Raw genomic sequence first — 23514 nt, 5'->3', positions numbered from 1 at the left:
TGTGCCTCTTTCTCAGGCTCTACCATAAAACCCTGACACTTAGAAAGCTTTAATACATCTCCTGTTACAGACCTGGTCAAACAATTTTGCAATTTTGCACGTGAAAGAGGATAATATCAATAAAAACGTGAGCATTATCTCCGTAGAGAGCAACATTTGTATACAGTTCTTGCATTGGACTGTCTGGAAGCTCATTTGTCTACTTCCTTCAGGGGTGTGCCAATGAAGGTCCCCGGGGGCCAAGCGCACGGTGCCACCGCAGGTCAGGGTTCACCGTGTTCCAATTAAGATGAGGTGCGTGCGCCGATGAGAGCAAATGATGTGCGAGGGGGGGGTCCCGCCGGGTCGCGGGACACAAACAGTCGAGGTCTGCTTCTTAACCTTGGTGTAAAATGGACGCATTCCGCATTGCTCTCCTCACAATAGTTTCCAATTCAATCGCATTCTACGACATCGCGAGGTCGATTTGAATTCAATTCGTTGTAAAGCGAAGCGCCCGCCTCGCCTTTTCATTCAGCTGAGGGACAGTTACAGTGAGAGTTCATCGTCTCTACTGCGTATTCCAGTGGAGGGTTCACATTCCTCAGACAAGAGCACATGACTGCAAAGATGGAGGTGGGGGGGGGGGGGGGGGGCAGGGGCGCGTCTGAGCAACTATTGTTAGTGCACAGATCAGATGTGCATGTGGGTGGTGGTCAGCTAACTGCGTGTGTGTGTGTTTGTGTGTAGTATTTCCTTCCTCAGACGAAAAGCCCCCGCGGCTACGAGCAGGAAGGCCGGACGGCAAATTAAATTCCGCACAGTAATCGAGTACTTTTCGATGAGCTCTCGCTACTGGAAATGGGGGTCAGCGTGGGCCGAATATCACATCTGAGAGGCGAGCCGAGTCCACGAAGAACCGCATGGCACGGCAGGAAACGGGATGTAGAAAAAAAGTCTGCGCGTGCTTGAGGAAGCGCACGAACACAATCAATGCTTGGCGCGCTTTGCCACAAAACGACTTCTCATCGGGCCTCGGTTGCAAAAAGCGCTTGAGTCACGACAGGCCGACGCCATCAAGTTTCTTTCGATTATGATTAAGGTCAGCCAAGAGAGACGGTATAACTTTCTAACACGTGCACAATGGCACTCGGCGAGGTAGCTGTACATTAGCGGCCCACTTCACAGACGATGATTTAAGACGACGGGATTGTACCGTTTTGGTGTCGGTGGAACTGTTTCGTCGAGAAAATAATAAGCTAAAAACATTGTTGAGTTCTTGTCGATTCCTTTGATGAGCTAGCAAGCTAGTTCCTAGCTAATGCAGAGTGATGTAAGAAATTAGGATTACATGTAAAGGACATTTTTTTTGTGGAGCAAGGAGAACGGTTTCGTTGTGACTCGTTGTGGAAACGAGAAAATAACTTCCCTTTCCCCCCCCACCGTCCATTAGCTGTTGAAGATACTTCCTGGTCAATGATGTAAAAATGATGCTTCAAAAATGATAAAGCGATTGCACCATGTGGATTCCGGGGCGGCGGGGTCATCGAGAAGAAAATAGTGTGTGCTTATTTGTGTTGATTTATCCAAAGGTTTGTTAGCTAGCAGGCTAACTCAAGATAGCTGCATCATACCACTTCTGTCTCTGGAGGGAGGGGATTCATAGTTTACGCTGCTGTGTTCATTTATTCTACAGTTTGTTAGCTAGCAGGCTAACTTAAGATAGCTGCATCATACCACTTCTGCCTCTGGGGGAGGGGATTCATAGTTTACGCTACTGTGTTCATTTACTCTACAGTTTGTTAGCTAGCAGGCTAACTTAAGATAGCTGCATCATACCACTTCTGTCTCTGGAGGGAGGGGATTCATAGTTTACGCTGCTGTGTTCATTTATTCTACAGTTTGTTAGCTAGCAGGCTAACTCAAGATAGCTGCATCATACCACTTCTGACTGGGCAGTTGGGAATGTTTTCAAGGTGACTAAAAGGCCAAGAAGAGAAAATTGAACATTTATATGTTGATTTTGTTTGTCTGTTGCCTAGCAAGGTACTTCCTGGTTCCCACAGGATGGCGTAAGACAACGGAAATGTGCACATTCTTACTAAAAGGGGCAGGATGGAAAAAAATAATAATAATAATCCTTGTGTGCTATAGGCCTACTTGTGTTTGTGTGTCTGTCCATTTGGTAGCTAGCAAGTTCATTTCTGGTTTTCTGCAGACAACGACCTCCGGGTTGTGGGCGGTGCATGCATGCTTGCGAGGAGTAAAAAGAGAATTCTGATATATGCGTGTCACCTCTGCTAGTTTGTAGGGCACGATGAGCCTCTCTCCAACAGTCACCGTCTTCCTGGTGGTCAGTGCCTCCAGCAGCATCTCCTCTTTCACCTACAAGGGGTGACAAAAAACAAGACAAGGCTTGATTGGGTTCTAAATGACAGATAGTCCAGATTGTAAACAATGAATTTGGGCGGCGGTTTGTATAGACCTTGTCATGTTTTTAATGGGCTGCATTATATTAACTCGTTTGCTCCCAAAAAGTATAAATACGTTCTATTTTAAATGTTTTAAGTGTCCCAAAGACGTATTGATATGTTTTTTAAGTTGTTGTTTTTTTATGCTAGAGCATACAGAAGGCTTTGATGCATCCTCAGAACTGAAGAGAATACTTAAAGCAATGGTAGTTATTACAAAAACAGCCAGCAGGTGGCAGCAGAGCAAAAGAGATCCACTGGGGACATGTTGATAAATAGCTAATTTACCCACAGTTCTAAACAGATTTGTGAATAATTATGAAACTTGGCTATTTTCTAATGCTAACTGCTGCAAAACTGAAACAGATAGAAATAAAAAAAATCCTGATGAAAAAAGTGATTCTAATCTTTATTTTGGTAGGTTCCATGTTTTTATAGCACTAGAACACAATATTCTGTGGGACTTGCAAAATCAGTCAAAATCCAGTCAAACAGCCAGGAGCGAAGGGGGTTGCTTCAGTGAAAATGGCTGGGAGTGAATGAGTTAAATAAGTGCTTTGTTATATAATTTCAATAATGATAAATAATGGCAAAAATAGGAATTATTTCATTATGAAAATGCATTTTTTCACACACACAAAAAATAATACATTTGACATATTTTATATAGGAATTTGAGTTTCAATGAGGATTAGGGTTTAAAATGAGAGTTTCAAGCCACAGTTAAGGTTTTAATGATGTTTTCAAGCATTTGTTAGCTTTTCAAATTTGGGTTCCAAGACGGGGTTAAAACAGGAATTTATGGTTTTAAAAATGGGTTCCAAGCCAGCAATAAGGGTTTCAACAAGAATTAAGGTTTCAAATTGGGGTTTCTAGCCAGGGTTAGGGTCTCAAACAAGGGTTAGGATATTAAATTAGGGTTTCAAATTTGGATTTCAATCCTGGGTTAGGGCTTTAAATAAGGCGTTTCAAAGTTAGGGTTCCATCGTAGTGATTTTCAGTTCAGAGTGATCGGGCTGACCCACAAACAGAAAGAAATCGAATCTGTGAGTCTGCGGGTATGTGGGGCTCAACTGTATTTGCAACGGGTAAACTATGGCTTTGAGATTGTTCCATTGTAATTGTTTTTTAATTGTTTTGTTCTTGGTTTGTTGTTAATTCAAATACAAGCTGCTATGATCCACAGTTACTCATCCCTAACCAAGTGAGCAAACTCCTTCCTGATTTCAGACTCGAGTATTCCTGGCGTGCGCCCACCAAAACCGCAGACCAAACTTGGCCGTGGACCAGCCGCGGATGACACGGCCGCAGTGGGAGATGCAGATGTCAGACCCACACGCCTCCTCCAGCCACTGGGATTAGGAATAGTCTCACCAAACCGCGCGCGCGCGCGTGTGTGTGTGTGTGTGTGTGTGTGTGTGCGAGGGCATTATCAGACTTCATTTCACACTGCGGGCTAATCCCTTCGCACTGCGGATGCTGCAAAGCAATTGGTTGATATTTGCATGCATTAGTTACTTGGTAGCACAGATCACAAGGCTAATCCCTTAATAAACGCACACTTGTCAAAACTGATCCAGGGTCAGCGATTCTGCAAGTACATTCAATTCCAAATTCAATGTCCTTTCGTTACTAGTTCTCAATTATACTTCTTTCACGTAATTGCGCCAAAATAGTTTACACTCACTTGGGTTTACGATTTCAGACGAGGGTTAGGGGCACTAACTCGGGGTGTCAAACCTGAGTTAGGGATTCAATCCAAGAATCTCGACGGCGTGACTCTGTGATCACGAGTGAGGAAACGAAACCGCGTGGCACAAGAAGTCTAAAAATAGAAAGCGCACCGCCGGGACCTTGTGTAAGTGTAAGGCGGTCTGTGTCAAGCACCTCTTCACTTCCAGCATCACCGCAAAGCCACACATTTGTGCGGTTATTATGCTTCTCCGGTGGGCCATACATCACGGGATAACTTGAGGGGAATGAAAAAAAAAAAAAGCAGCCAAAAGCAAACACAAAAAAAAAACGATTCAGAAGGAAGAAAAAAAGCACTGTGGTAAAGCTAGCTAGTGGCTAGCTTAGGAAGAAGCTAACCTAGCTAGCTACATCTTTATTCAGTGCTCATTTTCTGGTCAAACATCAGAAGCTGAAGTGGCTCAAACGTCCCACATCAGTCACGGGGGATCCAAATTAAAGTCTTTTGTTGACAAAAAGTTGGTAGCGCCGTCAAGCAAACAGGAACGGGAACAAAAACTGAAAATAGCTCCTGACCTCGAGTGTGTGGCACATTAGTGAATCAAAAATGATTTATCATCCTCACATAGGATCAATTATCCAATTTCACTTCATTGGAAAAGTATTATTTACTACAAATAATGCCTTTTGTTCCACTGACTTAGTTATATCTAGGCAGAGTAATTAAATGTTTTTTTGTTTTCAACTAAATAGGCACAAATGTCACACTAAGTGCATTTATTAGTAAATTGAGATCACCATTATTTATATCCTGACTTGCAAGTTTATTTTGTTCTGTGACAAAATTGAAAACTCAATTTACCAAGTCTATAGAATCAGTTTTCGCAATTGAAATGAATCAAAATGAATCCACCAACCCCCCCCCCCCCAAAAAACACACCGTCAAGTGTTTTTTTTTAATGAAGAAAAATAGTGCTCTATAAAAGTATTAAAAAAACGTTCCAATGGGAACTTTCACCGGTTCTTTTATCTTGAATGCTCGCTATATTAATAACAACAACCAGGAGACTGCATATTCTCAGTTGAACGATTTACTGGATGCCAGAAAAATTGAGCGCACAGCCGTCGAGCCTTATCTGCTGAATGCGGAAGAAGGTATAATCTATTCTAAATGGTCTCTCCTCTTATATGCTGTCTCGGCCTCCCACCCACACGGGGGACGGCTCAGCCTATCCCATGCGGAAATGTGTGACCCGATGGTCTTAACTGGTTTCATCTAGATAACTGCGGCAGAGTGCAGATAGGCTGCACTGTAGCATAGATAACGAACGCTGCGAGCAATAAATCATGCTGACCTCCAGCAGCTCCGAGACGGTGGGAAGGACTTCTGGGTTGCAGATGTCGATGGAATCGTCCCTGTAGGTCTTCTTCTTGTAACGGATGTTGCCCAGGTGGAGAATGGCCGACAGCAACGAGAAAATTCTGCCGGGAGGGAGAAGACACTCGTATTGAAAGACAATCATTCGTCCGTCAGAACCTGTGGATGAGTACGATAAATGTCATAAATAGTTTATAGCAAAAAAAGAGGTAGTTGCAACTTCCACGGGCACCGGGAAGCAAAATTCCATCATCGAGTTTGAGGAAGATACTTTTTTTGGTAATTTAGCAAACAATGGCTAGCATGCTGCTAGCTAACGTCAGCTCAACGGGATGCTATCCATCTTTCCACAAAAGATCCTTTGATCCGGTTTTCGATACGTGTGGTGCTAAACGATTCAAGGACGGTTCGATTTGAAAGTGGAACGATTCGATCCTGTTCAATGCACTCACAATCTTAATCCCAAAATGATTTTGCGGTTCAAACAGTTTTTCGTTACACGCCTACCAATCTTACTCAAGCAATTATTTGGAGGACTACTTTTTTTTTTTTTTTTTACTTTGAGTCATATTACTCTAAAGTAACAGTATTCTCATTTGAGTACAGTTTCTGGTTGCTTTCAATTTTTGGTTGGTTTCTATCTCTGTTTAATGCAGGGGGCGGAGTCAAGTTAGCTCGGTGCTTAGAGCAATTACCTCCCACCAACGGAGAACCTGGGTTTGATGGTTTGATACATCATATCAGGAAATGGATTATAATTGCTCTGAAATGATTTAAGCACATGCATTCAAATCTTAGCATTCAGCTTTCCCGCATTCCCACGCAAATTCTGCAGAAATTGCACTTTGTCTAAAATAAATAAAATTTCTTGATAGATTGGTTGGCCCTTGCATTTTTTTTTTTTTTTCTGTATACAGCCATTGAATAAAAAAAAAAATTGGACCCACCTTGTCTATTGCCACACTTAAGTCGTCAGTAATAATAAAAGACAAACATCGTTTTGTGTTAACTAGATATTAAATATAGTTCTACTTTGCAGATACAGCGACGCGTAGACAAAAGCAGCAGAGCTCGAGCGGGAAACATGACGATGAACAAAGTGATCGATTGTTCTCACCCCCTCCATACGGTCGCCATGGCAGGCAAACCGCGTTGTGCTGAGCTGGTAATAAGCAGCCGCCAAAAAAATGTTTTTGCCGGCTAAATATCTGCACAGTCACGTCACTCAATAACGCTGGCGGCATCCCGCGTACGTATTCCGTAAAGCGCGCGCGTCACGCCGCTCGCTCTTACTGTTTACGTGTGGCGGGGAGGAAGCCGACCATCTCCATGGCCAGCTGCAGACGCTCAAAGTCGTGTTTCAAGTCCTCGCCCTCCACGCTGAAGCAGTCCTGCTGGTATCACAAACACACACACACAAGGAAGACAGGATCGTTTTTTTTTTTCCCGGCCCTCATCCACGTGTCATGTTACACATTACATTCCGGACGAAATGGAGAGCATATCAACGAAGCAGTAAACAAATGAAATTTAAAACAATTAAATTAAATAAAACAGCTCCGAACGTGACATTGGGTACAGTCGGTATTTGTGTCACTTGTTTTTTTTTGGACAATTATTCCAAAACGTGCTACACCCAAACAACAATTAACTCATTGACTCGCAGCCATTTTCACTGAAGCAACCCCCTTCGCTCCCCACTGGTTTACTGAATTTTGACCATAAATTCCTGTCTTGGAACCTCAACTTGAAAAGCTAACAAATGCTTGAAAACATAATTAAAGCCTTAACTGTGGCTTGAAAAACTAATTTTAAACCCTAATCCTCATTGAAACTCAAATTCCTGTAAAAAATATGTCAAATTTATTATTTTTTAAAGTGTGTGAGAAAGAGTGCTTTTTCATAATGAAATAATTCCTATTTTTGCCATTATTTATAATTATTGAAATTATATAACAAAGCACTTATTTAACTCATTCACTCCCAGCCATTTTCACTGAAGCAACCCCCTTCGCTCCCCGCTGGTTTACTGAATTTTGACCATAAATTCCTGTTTTGGAACCTAAACTTGAAAAGCTAACAAATGCTTGAAAACAGCATTAAAACCTTAACTTTGGCTTGAAAAACTAATTTTAAACCCTAATCCTCATTGAAACTCAAATTCCTGTATAAAAGATGTCAAATTTATTATTTTTTAAAGTGTGTGTGAAAGAGTGCTTTTTTATAATGAAATAATTCCTATTTTTGCCATTATTTATAATTATTGAAATTATATAACAAAGCACTTATTTAACTCATTCACTCCCAGCCATTTTCACTGAAGCAACCCCCTTCGCTCCCCGCTGTTTTACTGAATTTTGACCATAAATTCCTGTCTTGGAACCTAAACTTGAAAAGCTAACAAATGCTTGAAAACAGCATTAAAACCTTAACTGTGGCTTGAAAAACTAATTTTAAACCCTAATCCTCATTGAAACTCAAATTCCTGTATAAAAGATGTCAAATTTATAATTTTTTAAAGTGTGTGTGAAAGAGTGCTTTTTCATAATGAAATAATTCCTATTTTTTGCCATTATTTCTAATTATTGAAATTATATAACAAAGCACTTATTTAACTCATTCACTCCCAGCCATTTTCACTGAAGCAACCCCCTTCGCTCCCCGCTGTTTTACTAAATTTTGACCATAAATTCCTGTCTTGGAACCTCAACTTGAAAGGCTAACAAATGCTTGAAAACAGCATTAAAACCTTAACTGTGGCTTGAAAAACTAATTTTAAACCCTAATCCTCATTGAAACTCAAATTCCTGCATAAAATATGTCAAATTTATTATTTTTTAAAGTGTGTGTGAAAGAGTGCTTTTTCATAATGAAATAATTCCTATTTTTTGCCATTATTTCTAATTATTGAAATTATATAACGAAGCACTTATTTAACTCATTCACTCCCAGCCATTTTCACTGAAGCAACCCCCTTCGCTCCCGGCTGTTTGACTGAATTTTGACTGATTTTGCAAGGCCCACAGAATATTGTGCTCTATTGCTATAAAAACATGAAACCAACCAAAATAAATATAGGAGTCTCTTCTTTCATCATGAAAAAAAAGGTAAAATAAATACAATAATATAACAAATAAATCTGAATTAAAAAAATCGTAAATATATATATTTTTTTGTTAAAAATAAATCAGAGATTAGATTTTTAGGCAAACGTATATAACCTTGCTAGCAAGCGTTATTTGTTCACAAATATTACAAGAATCCATCTTGTACCACTCGTTCGCAACCGACCTTTTTTTTAGGTCGGACCAATCAGGCGTTGTTTAGGGCGGGACATGCAGCTGTGACAAAACGAGGAAGCGCTGACGCCGGGAGAAACAAACAAACCTCACGTAGACGAATGGACGCTGCAATTAATTCTGTTTTGGCAGAATCGCTCACCATGTCCTCGGTGAATGTTGAACAGCGAGAGGCGCTTTTTTATCTGATAAAAATGTTTGTGCTTTTACGAAGACGACGTTTTCATTCGTTGCCGCGATTGGTCAAAACAAACGCGCACGAGATGCCGCATGGTCCAATCCGCTGCAAGTTATTGTACAGCAAGTCCCTCCTTTTGCGCAACGGATCTGCCGAGTGAAGTTCCAGATTGATAATGTGAAGAACTCCCCTTGAGTGAATCGCAATTATCAATCTGGCTTACTTTTTACGCGTTCCAACATATTTGGTCTTTCCCTCCTTCATAATCAACGTGACAAGCCGAGATATTTTCAACTCAAAAGCTGCGCTGATCTTAATCCGAGGTGATGCAACGTTGCCACCTACACATTGCGAACAACAATATTGAGCTGGATTTTCTAACTCAGGTTGGTAAGAATGCGGGAAAAAAATTAAAAAAATTATTTTGACTGCTTTGGGTCAATAGTATCATAAATCATCCAAAAAAAAAAAAATGATTTTTTGCTTTGACTTCACTTTCACATTGACAGAAAACATACATGACATGCATAGTATGTACAGAAAGGTTGTGCAGGTCAGCATATTTTCGCCGAGCACAAAGAAAGCAAAAGTCATGAGCCAGCTCAAGAAAACACAAGCAGCCTCGTCCTCACATCCAAACATCCAAAACCTCTTCTTCCCCCACATTGTTTCCTCCGGGAGAACAATTGAGCCAACTTTTCAAATTGAAGGCCACGCTCGGACCCTCTGTGCCGAACAACACAATGTGATACGTTCACAACTGTCACGCTTGTTTGCCAACATAATAATTGGACAAACAAACTGGAGTCAAGTAAGAGCATATTTAAGAAACGGTGTAATTTATTATTGGCATATTTGAAACAAAGACTTGTTTGAGTCTGCTGACAATGAAAAATCAGGAGTCAAACGACATCAGCTCAGTTTTTGCCAAGGAGTGCCGTTTAGTTCAGTTGAGGCCGGATTGTCAATAAGTAATAAGAAAGCTGGCAAGAGTATCAATCAAGAAGCAGGAGCTAGAAAAGTGCAAATGGTGCACTTCCATCCATATTTTTCACATTTGTGTCCATATTTTCCATTATATTCATATTTGTTCAATATTTATATTTCACATTATTTTACATTTCTATATTTATATTCCCTATTTATCCATTTCCACCTCTGTCTGTGTCACATGTTGCCACCCTTTTTTTTGCTGCTAAGTGGCTACATGTTAGCATTAGAAATGAAGCTAAGTGGCTACATGTTAGCATTAGAAATGAAGCTAAGTGGCTACATGTTAGCATTAGAAATTTTTTCAGGTCCCACTGCTCAAATGAGGCCTGATATACACCAAAAGGTTTTGGGTTTTTTTTCTTTTCTTTTCTTTTAATTTCTCACCTAAATTACTCCAGCAAACTTGTGGCCGAGGAGGATAAATTGAGTGAATTTCATGAATAACTGAGAGAGGATTTCAAGACATTTTTGCCACAAACTGCGACCCAAGCTTCCATCTTCAAGTGATATTTCCTTACATGAATGTGTAAAGTATAACATATTTGATTCAAATGTCTTTGAATAATTTAGCAACATATAATGTCTACTGGCTAGCTTGCTAGCTAGCTAACAAGCTATCCTCCTTTCCAGCATCAAAAGAGAACATCTGTGCCAGTAATTCCGATCAAACAAAAAGGTAAATTAATCAGCCAGCCTCTCAATGATTATCGTGCCTGAATTTCCACCACATCTATTTTTAAATCAAATTAGCGATTGAAATGTAAATTACGACCGCCGTTCCGCATCACTTCAAAGCAAAGTAACAATGATAGTGACAGGCAGAAGAATTCAATGTTCCTTCATTTCCACTTTTTTGTGCTGTTTTCGTTTCTTGGCGCGTAGTGAGCATTTTGTCATGTCAAATATGTGCCTTGGCTGAATGAAAGTTGGGAAATACTGCACTTACACAAACGTGTCATCATCCTGCCGTCACACACAAAACCACTTGAGGATTTACTGTACCCTTTCCAAACTGGACTGGACTGCTTGGTGGAAACTTGACTTTGACTAAATCATGACTGGCGCTCAAATGAAATCACCCACATGGCAACAACAACAGCCCCCCCCCCCCAAAAAAAAGACAGTAATTAAAGCATAGCACCCTGCCTACACATTCCACTCAGGCTAAAAACTACAGACACCCAAACGACAGCACACACATGGCTGAGCGCGCATCAGACGTTGGAGGCCCACAACCAAACACATCCAAACAACGTTTGCTCTTTGGGATGAGATCTTTGCGTGAGTGTGTGTGTGTCTAAAGATGGTGACATTTTGGACAGAAGGGTCATCACAACCCATGAGGTCTTTCACAGATAACTGCGTGCGAATGGAAACTAACGCAATGTTTACACAAACTTGTGTATTTTTTAAATAAAGTTTTAACAACTTTTTTGTTTTTTTTAACTAAATAAAAAAAAATCTCTCTCCAGCGTTTGCATTTTATTTATTTTTTGGGTCTGTCCATGTCACAAATGCACATTGTTATTTAATTTGGGTGATCTATTAACTGGTTTGTTATTCGTTGAATTAGAGTTAAGCATCATGGAGGATGTTAAAAAATAAGCACTCGTAATTTAACCGAAGATGGAGGCTAGGAATATACTACGATGTTTATTTACTTATTCATGTAGACTAGAAATAACACTTGACTCTTTCACTGTCACTAGTCAGGTTTCCATCCAAATGTTAAAAAAATTTTAAGCACATTTTGTGAAAATGCCCGTTTCCATCTGTTCTTCTTTTGCGAATATTGAGAGGGGACTCCGCCGCTGTAGGTGGCGCTATACACCATTAGGAGGAGAAGAAGAAGAACAGGAAGCGACCGCGCTGTGCGGCGACGTCGTACGAGTTTGGCTTTTGTAATTCTTGATCAACCGTAGCGTTTCTTTGCTGTTTTCCATCTAAAATTGCATTAATATTTGCTTCTTTAATTAATTCCAAAAATATTTACTTTATCGTCCGATACATTACTTTGGGACTACAACTCTCCAACTCTTGTCAGCGTTTATTCGCAAAACCTTTCCAAAGCCAAAATTAGCATTTTCCGTTTTTGGGCCATTTTTTTTTTTATTTCAAGTGTTTCCACTCGGATAAAAATAGGTGGATGGAAACCCAACTATTGAAGGCTATTGATCGATTTTAACAGGGCCGGTAGTTTAAAGTAATACAAATAAAATGTCGTCAGAGAAGTAAAGTTAAAGGAGTAAAAAAAAAAGTATAAGGTTAACACGACCCCAAGAGCAAACGTTTTTGAAGCGGATGATAAAAAATCTTTCACAGCAAATGGACCAAACAAGCATGGCAGACGGTTCAGGACGGGAACCAACAAAAACAAAAAGAAAGGCTCTGTCATTGACTCCAATAACTGTGACAAAACGGAACAAATTCAGTGCAGTGTTGATTAGCAAAACAAAAAAAAACAAAAAGGCCTGAACCCTCCCCTTTAAGACGGCGATTTTCGGTTATGACATTATCAGTCTTCAAAATCGGTTTGAGAGGACTTTTGAAGGGTTTCCCCGATTGTGCATGCAAATTCGGAGAACCACTTTGGGATTCATATTTACCGTTATTTATTAACCCTTACATACTATTCTGGTCAAATTTGGATATTCTTGGCCTGGGTCAAAATGAACCCGAAACATTACTGCGCATGCATAAAAAAAGTGAACAGGGCGTAAGACATCCCTTGAAGTGGCAGCAGCGAGCGTACAGAGCGCGAGCAGCCCAGATCAGGCCCGGCCGGGTCCACACAGCCACACCCACGTGCACACACGTACACACAGGCAGGCGTCGCATACTGACCAGCTCGCTCTCATAGTAATTGTCCCAGTGGAGTTTGTGCCATTTCTTTGTCATCTGCAAGTGAGGCACACACAGTGCGTTAGCGGGATCGCGACCGCACACGACGGACGGCGACAACGCGTCAAGGCTGGGACAAAAAATGACAACGGCGGCAGCTGGCACAAATGATTGCAAGCCTTTTTGTGAGGTGTGACAAAAATATTCAAATAATCACATAGCTCGTAAAAATATGAACACACTCTGAAAACCGTTGGGTCAAAAGTAACCTAAATAGTGGATCAAAAATGGACAAAAGCTTTCTGGGTTGTTTTATACATGATGAAAGTAAAGAATCTGACCAATATTTACGAGTTGTTTTACACTAAAAGACCCATTTCATGACTCAAAATTGGGTCAAATCGACCCAAATAGAGGATCGGACCCAACTCTTTTTAGAGTATACAGAGGAAGTCGTACAACATAACTGAAAGTAGACATTGGGCTGATTTTAGATCCTCCTTTTGAAAACAATCTAATTTATTTTTAAACAAAACAAGAAATATTTGGCACAGAAGAAATGTGTACCATGTTAAGTTGAAATACATTTGAACATTCTTTTCCAGTGTCACATCCCTGGTGAGCTATTTTTAGAACACACCTACGTGGGCTATTCATGTTGTCCTTGGGGCTAACTAGTACCTGATGGCACAATTACCACACAATTCAAAGAGGTGGCTCCTTCACTCAACTCTGCAAGCAGCCAATCACATTGTTCCCTACTTAGACATCCCCTCAAAAAAAGAGAAGCAGAGCTCATTACCGGTGACGGCCAGTGTTGAAACGTTGACTTTTTAAATCCATGGTAAACTGTCAAACCGGCAATTGGTCCATGCCTAATTGAGACACTGGTTACTCCAATTTTGCCACAGGAAATAATGGAAATACAAAGAATCCGTTTCAGGGCATATTGTGGCTGATTTGAGGAAACAAGTGATTAAAAATCCGTTGAGTTCAAGCTTTAAACGTTGATGTGAAGAAGTGAAGTTGACTCATCGACTAATTGGTTCAAGCCCTAGTAAAGCATAAAAATAAAAAACAGTTGAAAACCTACTTTAAAGGCGGGGTCTTTAGTTTTGTCCGTTTGTGTTTGTAAACAACCAATTCAAAACAGACTCCTCCCATGGCTCAACCCCCGACGCTTCTCGTCAACATATGCGCCTGCCTCCAGCGACACGCCCCCCGCTCTGTGATTGGCTGGAGGGGTAAACATCGATTTTCCGCCCACAAACGTCCCTCTCATGGCAAAACAAAACAAAATGGCAAAATACAGGCTGGGGTGGTGGTGGATGATGACAAAATCACCACCACACATTAACAGAAGCCCAGAGGTGATGATTGAGAAGGATTACATGTGTATACATCCAGTGTTTAAGAAGTGCTTTATTTCTGAGTGAAAATAAACACCTCACCTTTAACAACCCTTGATAACGAGCGACAACGGTGACGTCTCACAACAAAAACACGATTTGTACTGATCCTTCTGGAATAAGTAACACAAAAAAAAAGACTTTGATGCTTGACTTTAGATATTCCACTGTAAGCAAATTCCAACCCTTGTTGATGTCACGGGCATAGTTTTATCGCAATGAGATAAAAAAAAAAAATAATGTCAGAATGAATCAAATGTTAGAAAAAGTATATACAAATTGTAGCAAAAGCATATTTGGGATGGAAAATTGAGACAGATGGACTGAGAGCGACTTACACCAACACGCTGGCAACCAAATCTGGAGGAAAAAGCTAAATATGGATGTGAACGTATGTGTGTGTGTGCGTGTGTGTGTGTGCGCGTGTGTGTGTGTGCGTGTGTGTGCGCGCGTGCGTGCGTGCGTGCAACACGCAGACACACAAACACACTCGACTGCCAGCAGCCTCGGCACGCGAGCTTAACTGCGCGAGTCACGATGTTGCCATGGAAACAACACTGCATAGTAACAGGGCGCAGTTGGGAAGATGCGGGGGGGGGGGGGGGGTAGCGTGGAGCAACACGGGATGGGGAAAGTCATACTTTTCTTGGTCGAGGCCCAAAAAGATAAACAGACGTTTGTCTTTGAGGGGCATTCCCTGCGCGTGGGCATGCTAAGATGGAATATGGCGCACACACGATTCCGCTGATGCAATCAACACCACAGATTGCAGCAAGGTGCTCCAGTTGAGTAAACATGAGTAAGTAAATAAATACATGTGGAATGGACTGGCTAAATAAGACAGGATGAAGGAAGGAGACAGAAAGAGGGCATGAGGAAAGGAAGAGAGAGGGAAGAGCAAAAATAAGGGAGGGAGGGAGAAAAGAAGGAAGGAAGAAAGGAAGGAAGAAAGGAAGGAAGGAAGTATGCAAGGAAGGAAGGAAGGAAGGAAGTATGCAAGTTAGAAAAGGTAAATGGGAGAGGGGGGAGGAAAGAAGGAAGGAAGGAAGGAAGGAAGGAAGGAAGTATGCAAGGAAGAAAAAGTAAATGGGAGAGGGGGAGGAAAGAAGGAAGGAAGAAAGTAAGGACGGAAGAAAATGTAAATGTGGAGGGGGAGGAAAGAAGGAAGGAAGAAAGGAAGGAAGTATGCAAGGAAGAAAAAGTAAATGGGAGAGGGGGAGGAAAGAAGGAAGGAAGAAAGTAAGGACGGAAGAAAATGTGGAGGGGGAGGAAAGAAGGAAGGAAGAAAGGAAGGAAGTATGCAAGGAAGAAAAAGTAAATGGGAGAGGGGGAGGAAAGAAGGAAGGAAGAAAGTAAGGACGGAAGAAAATGTAAATGTGGAGGGGGAGGAAAGAAGGAAGGAAGAAAGGAAGGAAGGAAGTATGCAAGGAAGAAAAAGTAAATGGGAGAGGGGGAGGAAAGAAGGAAGGAAGAAAGGAAGGAAGGAAGTATGCAAGGAAGGAAGGAAGGAAGGAAGTATGCAAGGAAGAAAAGGTCAATGGGAGAGGGGGAGGAAGGAAGGAAGGAAGCAAGGAAGTAAGGAAGGACTGAAAGAAGACATATGAGAGAAAGCGATAACAGAGAAGACAACAGGGAGGGAAGGAAGTGAAGGAAAGGAGGAATGACGTTAAGGAAGGAAGAAAGGAAGGAAAAAGGAAGGAAAGAAGAAAGAAAGGAAGGAAAGAAGGAAGTTAAAGAAAGAAGTTAAAGAAGGAAAGAAGGAAGGAAGGAAGGAAGGAAGGAAGGAAAGAAAAATATAGAACGGAAGCAAGGAAGGAAAGAAGGAGGAAAGAAAGGGGCGGAAGAAACCCAGCAAACAAGGTCAGGATAAATGCAAAGAAGAAGACAAACGAGGAAGTGACGGTTTTGCTGAACAATTTCATATTTAATGATGAATTAATCACGTACGCTTTTAGCAGCGAAGGCATCATAACATTGAAATGGAGCAAGACGGACTCATGTGACAAAACATGATTTATGTACACATCGTGAAATGAAATTAACGTGTGTGCGTGTGTGTGTGTGCGTACTGACCTGGTTGAGGTAGTGGTATTCCTCAGGTTTGAGCAGATGGAAGGACTTCCTTTCCTCCTCGCTGGCTCCAGCCAGCAGGTAGTAAAAGACGTGGTAGTTCCTACACGCACACGCACACACACAAGAGTGACACACTTTATTGAATGCTAGCTCATTTAGCGAAATACGAGCTAAACAAACATATTGATGATGGCCATTTGCCTGCATCCCAAAAATTGTGAAATATTATAAGATACCACTATCACAAACGGTTGGAGTGACTAAAGTGTGAATTGGGGAATGTTGAAAAATGTGTCAAATGTCTTTATGCCACATTTCTAATTATGTGTGTATAAAAAAAAAAAAAAGAAGCTAGATACCGGTGGTTGTCAGCTGACTGCCTGGAGGCGGTCATGAGATACACTCGCTGATGCTGACAAAATGGAGGCACTTTCAGGGTTGAGTTTCTTTGTCAAAGAAATATAGATCTGAAATTCCATCTCCAAGACGCGAAAGCGTGCGACTCACATTTCCTTTTTGCGTGATTTATGATTGCACCACATCGGCCGAGCCAGTCCAAGAGGTGCCTCAAAAATGAGGCTTTTACAAAAATGATAGTAAAAATCATTTTTGGTTATTAACAGTAGTTACATAATAGAGTCACAATGTTGCTCATATCTGCTCATTGTGATGCAGTGCGGTTGTATGTACACCGCTACAAAATATAAACATCATTTTCGATTCAGTTCGTGTATTGGCCCGTAGCTTGTTTCTGGCGTCTCAAAAAGGGGCGTGTCCCTGGTCATGTGACACAAACAGGAAGATACCTCTTGTGCAGAGGTGGCACAAGATACTATAACAGATTAAGAAATGTCACTGTGACATTATGGACAGTTTCAACATTTAGCTTCGTGATTCTATCACATACCACTAAAGAAAAAATAATAATCAGAGGTAGCAAATCCAGGTCCAGAAAGTAAAAACCCTGCCACAGTTTGGCTTTAGCACCTGATGCTAGCTAGCTAACTCAATAGCAGGTAAACGAGCACCATGGGAGCTAGCTCGGGAACTAGCTAGCACCAGAAAGTAAAAACCCTGCCACAGTTTGGCTTTAGCCCCTGATGCTAGCTAGCTAGCTAGCTCCCTAGCAGGTAAACGAGCACCATAGGAGCTCGCTAGGGATCTAGCTAACACCTGAAAGTAAAAGTAAAAACCCTGCCACAGTTTGGCTTTAGCCCCTGATGCTAGCTAGCTAGCTAGCTCCCTAGCAGGTAAACGAGCACCATAGGAGCTCGCTAGGGATCTAGCTAACACCTGAAAGTAAAAGTAAAAACCCTGCCACAGTTTGGCTTTAGCCCCTGATGCTAGCTAGCTAGCTAGCTCCCTAGCAGGTAAACGAGCACCATAGGAGCTCGCTAGGGATCTAGCTAACACCTAAAAGTAAAAGTAAAAAGCCTGCCACAGTTTGGCTTTAGCCCCTGATGCTAGCTAGCCAGCTAGCTCCCTAGCAGGTAAACGAGCACCATAGGAGCTCGCTAGGGATCTAGCTAACACCTGAAAGTAAAAGTAAAAACCCTGCCACAGTTTGGCTTTAGCCCCTGATGCTAGCTAGCTAGCTAGCTCCCTAGCAGGTAAACGAGCACCATAGGAGCTCGCTAGGGATCTAGCTAACACCTGAAAGTAGAAGTAAAAACCCTGCCACAGTTTGGCTTTAGCCCCTGATGCTAGCTAGCTAGCTAGCTCCCTAGCAGGTAAACGAGCACCATAGGAGCTCGCTAGGGATCTAGCTAACACCTGAAAGTAAAAGTAAAAACCCTGCCACAGTTTGGCTTTAGCCCCTGATGCTAGCTAGCTAGCTAGCTCCCTAGCAGGTAAACGAGCACCATAGGAACTCGCTAGGGATCTAGCTAACACCTGAAAGTAGAAGTAAAAACCCTGCCACAGTTTGGCTTTAGCCCCTGATGCTAGCTAGCTAGCTAGCTCCCTAGCAGGTAAACGAGCACCATAGGAGCTCGCTAGGGATCTAGCTAACACCTGAAAGTAGAAGTAAAAACCCTGCCACAGTTTGGCTTTAGCCCCTGATGCTAGCTAGCTAGCTAGCTCCCTAGCAGGTAAACGAGCACCATAGGAGCTCGCTAGGGATCTAGCTAACACCTGAAAGTAAAAGTAAAAACCCTGCCACAGTTTGGCTTTAGCCCCTGATGCTAGCTAGCTAGCTAGCACTTGGGGCTAAAGCCAAACTGTGGCAGGGTTTTTACTTTCTGGACTTGGATTTGCCACCTCTGCTCTTGTGTCATCGGCTCTCACCTTTCATTGTGCTCCTGGTAGACCAGACGGGATTTCTCCAACAGGTACTTTTCCACATAGGCCCTGAAACCACACAAAGTATTAAGTATTTCTATTTTCACTTGAGCACATTACCATCTTATTATCATGCATTTTGTGTTGTATTTCTGTGTACGTGCGTGTCTCACCCCCTAACAGTGCCACTCGCTTGGTAGTTGACCTGGATGAACTTGCCGAAGCGGCTGGAGTTGTTATTGTGGGCCGTCTTGGCGTTCCCGAAGGCCTGCGAGGAGAGGACAGAGACAGCGCCACCGTCAGGTCGTCGATGACAGAAATAGAAAAAAAACGCATCAAATAGTCAGTAGTGGCTTTCCGCCGAAGTGCCGTTCATTTTTTAGTCGGGACACGGAGTGACCATCGACAAAATACATAATACGCTGTATTTTGCTTTGGCATCTGCTTTTGCCAATGGGAAATAGCAAGTAGACTGATAGATAGGACTTAAAACGGTTCCCTGAGGAACGCCACTTAAAATTGTGGCAGTGTGATTTTTACTTGGGATGGATGCTGGTGAGTCACTGGGCAAAGTCAAGTGTTTGACACACACTATACTGTAGGAAACACTACGTCAACAAAAGTATTTGGACACTCCACCTACGAGAAGTAAAACGCTAAGAAAAAAAAAAAAGTTGTTCTTCAGGAGTAGAGCTGTCAAAATGAACCGATTAATCGACAACTAATCGATTATCCAATTAATCGACAACTATTTTAATGATCGAGTAATCGTTTGGTTTTGTTTTCCAAATCCTCTGATGTCAGCATATCAACAGTAATTGTTCCAACGATTTCTGTAGTCCTTCATGAAAGAAGACTGATTAATCTTCTGTGTTTATTCAAAGTAAGACATTTGCAAACATCTGTTTTTACCGGTAACAAACATAGTACAACATCACCCCCCCCCCCCCCCCCACACACACACACAAGTCAACCATGCACCACACTGCCGAATTCCTAACACGTCATCGTCAGTAACTATTCATGGAAATTTCATTGCTACACACACACACACACACACACACACACACACACACATACTTGCCTCTGTGTATTATGAGGACATTTTTTCCAAACCGGTTTAATTGTGTATTACAGGGACACCCCTTTCTGCTAATGCCAGAGAGATGGGACTTGCACCCAAAATTTTTTTTTGGGGTTGTCCAGGAAAATTTCACTTCAAAACTTGAAAAAACTCAACACACGAAAAAAAGAAAAACCTGAAAAAATCCGTAATTGTGAGGACATAGATAATGACCTAAATAAGCCACGCCCATTGCAAAAATGGTAATTATGAGGACCAACTCACATTACAAGGACAAAGTTTACACAACACACAGCAACCATGTCACTGAAGTGATTTGAAAGTTCTGGCATTCTGACTTTACACAAACTAAAATGGCATTGATGTGTAATGACTTACCTGATATAAGGACACATTGTTGTACATAACAATACTGTGAAATGCAAAGTCATACCTGATCTGTCCTAAAATTGTAAGTTTTAACATGGTGCTCATGTTACAACTTACAATTTTAGGACAGACTGAAACTGGTATGTTAATAAAACTGCTTCTTATGTGAACAGGTTATCTAGGTCAAACACAGCTTTGTAATGGATAAGCTCGACATGAAACCAGATGCAAAAGAGTCAGTGAACATTGAACATTTTATTCTTTAAAACATGACTACCTCTCATCTTAAAGGATGAGCAGTTTTCTCATAGCTCATTCCTGAAATACCTTCGGATTTCTGAATTTCTGAAACAGGTTCAATGTAGGAAGTGTCCGAAGTACTGTGAGAATCTGGAACATATTCCTCTGCTAACGAATCCTCACTTGAACTGGATACATCAGCAACCTAATTTTTTAAACGAAAACAATTATTACATACATACATACATACACATATTGTCGCTGTTCTGTGAAAAACACTTCCACCATAGGAGCTACCGGAGAGCAGCCCGCGACCTAAAAATGGAAACGTGTTTTTCACAGGACAGCAATGATATCCATATATACAGTAGATGCACACATACTTATGCATATATACAGTGGCTCTAAAATTAACCTGCCAGATGCGGGTTAAAATTCATTTTGGCGGGTGGTCATAAATATTTACTAGCTTTACTTCGCTGTTACTTAGTGATGTTACACTCGAAGTAGAAGCTTGAGAAAAGTGTCGAGCGCTCGCGGCAGAAGTAGCTCCCGCCATTGATGGGCTAATGTGCTAAAGTTAATTTACCAAAGGTCTTCATCATCAAGCAGTTTTGCATTTTTTTTAAACGGGATATGTGCCAGATGCTGGAGCAAACTAGAAAAGCATTTAGAACCTAAAGTTTGTGCACATACTAAAGATTATTATAAATCTAGTCACATTTATTCGAAAGATGAGATGAAGCATTTAACAAGAGGGATAGTTAATATGCTTAATCTATGGCATTGCCCCTAAAACAGATATTGTGTGATACAGTCCTTCAGTTACAGTAGACTTTTCTATTTTACCGAGTCAGACAGTCGTTAAGATTGAGACAATTATAAAATACCCATCATGCCAGTCCATTCTAGTGCAGCGAAAGGTCCAAAACATAAAGCACATTTATCCAAGCTTGATACAAGTAAATTAACTACCTGATGTTTACACTTCTGTTTAAAAAAATAAAATAAAATTGATAGCGAGTTCATCTCTAAAATCCACCATAAATAAATTAATGGGAACAAAAGATCAGTACAGTGCATAATCCAAATCACCAAACTGCCAACAAATCTTCAATTTGAGATATTTTTAATGTTGACTTGTAGGAATTTTAGTCCCATACAAGCTTATTGTTGGATACAATATTTTGAACGTCTTGGCAATACACATTGCATAAAAAATTGTTGTGATTATATTTGTTAGTTATATAGTTCAGCCCTAGCATCTACTCTACACTCTTCACTCCTAACGTCTTGCTTCTGAAAACTGATTTCAACATCAATATTCAAAAATAAATCTCGTCACCTGGTCAACTTGGTCTGTGACAGCTACGTCTTCAGCTATGTCTTCAGGTTGTGCTTCAGTTGAAACCTGGTACACATGAAGAGAAAAATACATATAAAATTCAATTCTTAGTAACACGACTGTACCTGTGCATTTACACAGTTACAGTACATACAGAACAATTAATAGGTTAAAGTATTGTAAATGCAAACTCATTTTATTTGCCATTACAAAAATAAATAAATAAATCCTTCTGCACTACAGGTTTGTGTAAATTGGTGACGTCTATTTTTCACAATGAAACAAAAACAAGAAAATACACAGTCCTCAGAGAATCCATACCTGACCAGAGTATGAATTGTATAATAACTCCAAGCCCTCAAAACTTATTTTACAGTCACGGTGTATGAATACACTGTCCTCAGTGTCAGTTATTCACAACTATAACATTGTGAGGACTAAGTATCTGTGAGGGCTGCACAGTATTGACAAAACATGCGACATGGGTGTTTTATACAGTAATGGAGATTATTTCGACATTGAACATGGACCTAAAAAAAAAGGATCTATCTATAGCTATATATTTTTATAATCCAATGAAAAAAAATACACGATAATCCGGAAAAATAAACATGCTCATTGTGATCTAATCTTATCCAATTAAGTTATTTTTTGTTAGTAATGCCCCTCGATACGTTTCTCGTATGGCGATGCGCAATTAAGGTAGTCTCTGATTGGTCAAAGTCAGACTAAAGTATACAATCCAATATTCATTTGTTGCTTGTCTTTGCAATACACATATTGCATGAGCCATTCGTGCGACAAGATATTTTTTTATATATTGTGCCAACGTCTTGCTTCTGAAAAATGTATTTCAACGTCAACATTCAAAAAGAAATCTCGTCACCTGGTCAACTTGGTCTGTGACAGCTACGTCTTCAGTTATGTCTTCAGGTTGTGCTTCAGTTGAAACCTGGTACACATGAAGAGAAAAATACATATAAAATTCAATTCTTAGTAACACACAAGTCTGTACCTGTGCATTTACACAGTTACAGTACATACAGAACAATGAATAGGTTAAAGTATTGTGAATGCAAACACATTCTATTTGCCATTTCAAAAATAAATAATCCGTCAGCACTAATGGTTAGTGTAAATTGGTGATGTCTATTTTTCACAATGAAACAATTAATAGAAAATACACAGTCCTCAGAGTGTCCATACCTGACCAGAGTATGAATTATGAGGACTGTATGTGTAACTCCAAGCCCTGAAAACTTATTTTACATTCGCAGTGTGTAAATACACTGTCCTCAGAGTGTCAGTTATTCACAACTACGACATTGTGAGGACTATGCACCTGCGAGGGCTGCACAGTATTGACAAAACATGCGACATGGGTGTTTTATACAGTGATGGAGATTATTTCGACATGGACCTAAAAAAAAAGATCTATCTATATCTATATATTTTTATAATCCAATGAAAAAAAAATACACGTTTATGCGGAAAAATAAGCATGCTCATTGTGATCTAATCTTATCCAATTAAGTTATTTTTTGTTAGTAATGCCCCTCGATACGGTTCTCGTATGGTGATGTGCAATTAAGGTAGTCTCTGATTGGTCAAAATCAGACTAAAGTATACAATCCAATATTCATTTGTTGCATGTCTTTGCAATTCACCTATTGCATGAGCCATTCGTGCGACAAGATCTTTTTTTTTTTATAAATTGTGCAACGTCTTGCTTCTGAAAAATGTATTTCAACATCAACATTCAAAAAGAAATCTTGTCACCTGGTCAACTTGGTCTGTGACAGCTATGTCTTTAGCTATGTCTTCAGGTTGTGCTTCAGTTGAAACCTGGTACACATGAAGAGAAAAATACATATAAAATTAAA

At 40.7% G+C, this 23514-nt stretch overlaps 2 protein-coding genes across 12 annotated transcripts in view; both read right to left on the bottom strand.

The window, feature by feature from the left end:
- LOC147175002 (unconventional myosin-IXAb-like) overlaps positions 1-23514 on the bottom strand; it is a 123476-nt gene that overhangs the window by 45435 nt on the left and 54527 nt on the right. For 6 of the 11 annotated variants that reach the window (XM_086072736.1, XM_086072739.1, XM_086072742.1 and 3 more), the window contains 7 exons: positions 18767-18861; positions 18600-18662; positions 16314-16413; positions 12835-12888; positions 6814-6914; positions 5498-5624; positions 2275-2364 (listed from right to left, as the gene is read on the bottom strand). In XM_086072736.1, the coding sequence (XP_085928862.1) occupies positions 2275-2364; positions 5498-5624; positions 6814-6914; positions 12835-12888; positions 16314-16413; positions 18600-18662; positions 18767-18861 (630 nt within the window). The remainder of the gene's footprint in view (positions 1-2274; positions 2365-5497; positions 5625-6813; positions 6915-12834; positions 12889-16313; positions 16414-18599; positions 18663-18766; positions 18862-23514) is intronic. The other 5 variants (XM_086072737.1, XM_086072740.1, XM_086072747.1 and 2 more) reach the window with 3 other exon arrangements.
- The window catches only part of LOC147175003 (uncharacterized), an 11832-nt gene continuing 7959 nt past the window's right edge, over positions 19642-23514 (bottom strand). Inside the window, exons 5-6 of the mRNA XM_086072549.1 lie at positions 21632-21697; positions 19642-20491 (exon numbers count right to left, since the gene is read on the bottom strand). Of these exons, the coding sequence (XP_085928675.1) occupies positions 20327-20491; positions 21632-21697 (231 nt within the window). The 3' untranslated portion in view covers positions 19642-20326. The remainder of the gene's footprint in view (positions 20492-21631; positions 21698-23514) is intronic.

Source organism: Leptonotus elevatus, chromosome 4 (assembly GCF_054856555.1).
Source record: "Leptonotus elevatus isolate MCC_2025b chromosome 4, RoL_Lele_1.0, whole genome shotgun sequence".
Taxonomy (NCBI): domain Eukaryota; kingdom Metazoa; phylum Chordata; class Actinopteri; order Syngnathiformes; family Syngnathidae; genus Leptonotus; species Leptonotus elevatus.
The sequence above is the reverse complement of the archived record's forward strand: the minus strand, read 5'-3'. Positions and strand labels throughout refer to the sequence as shown.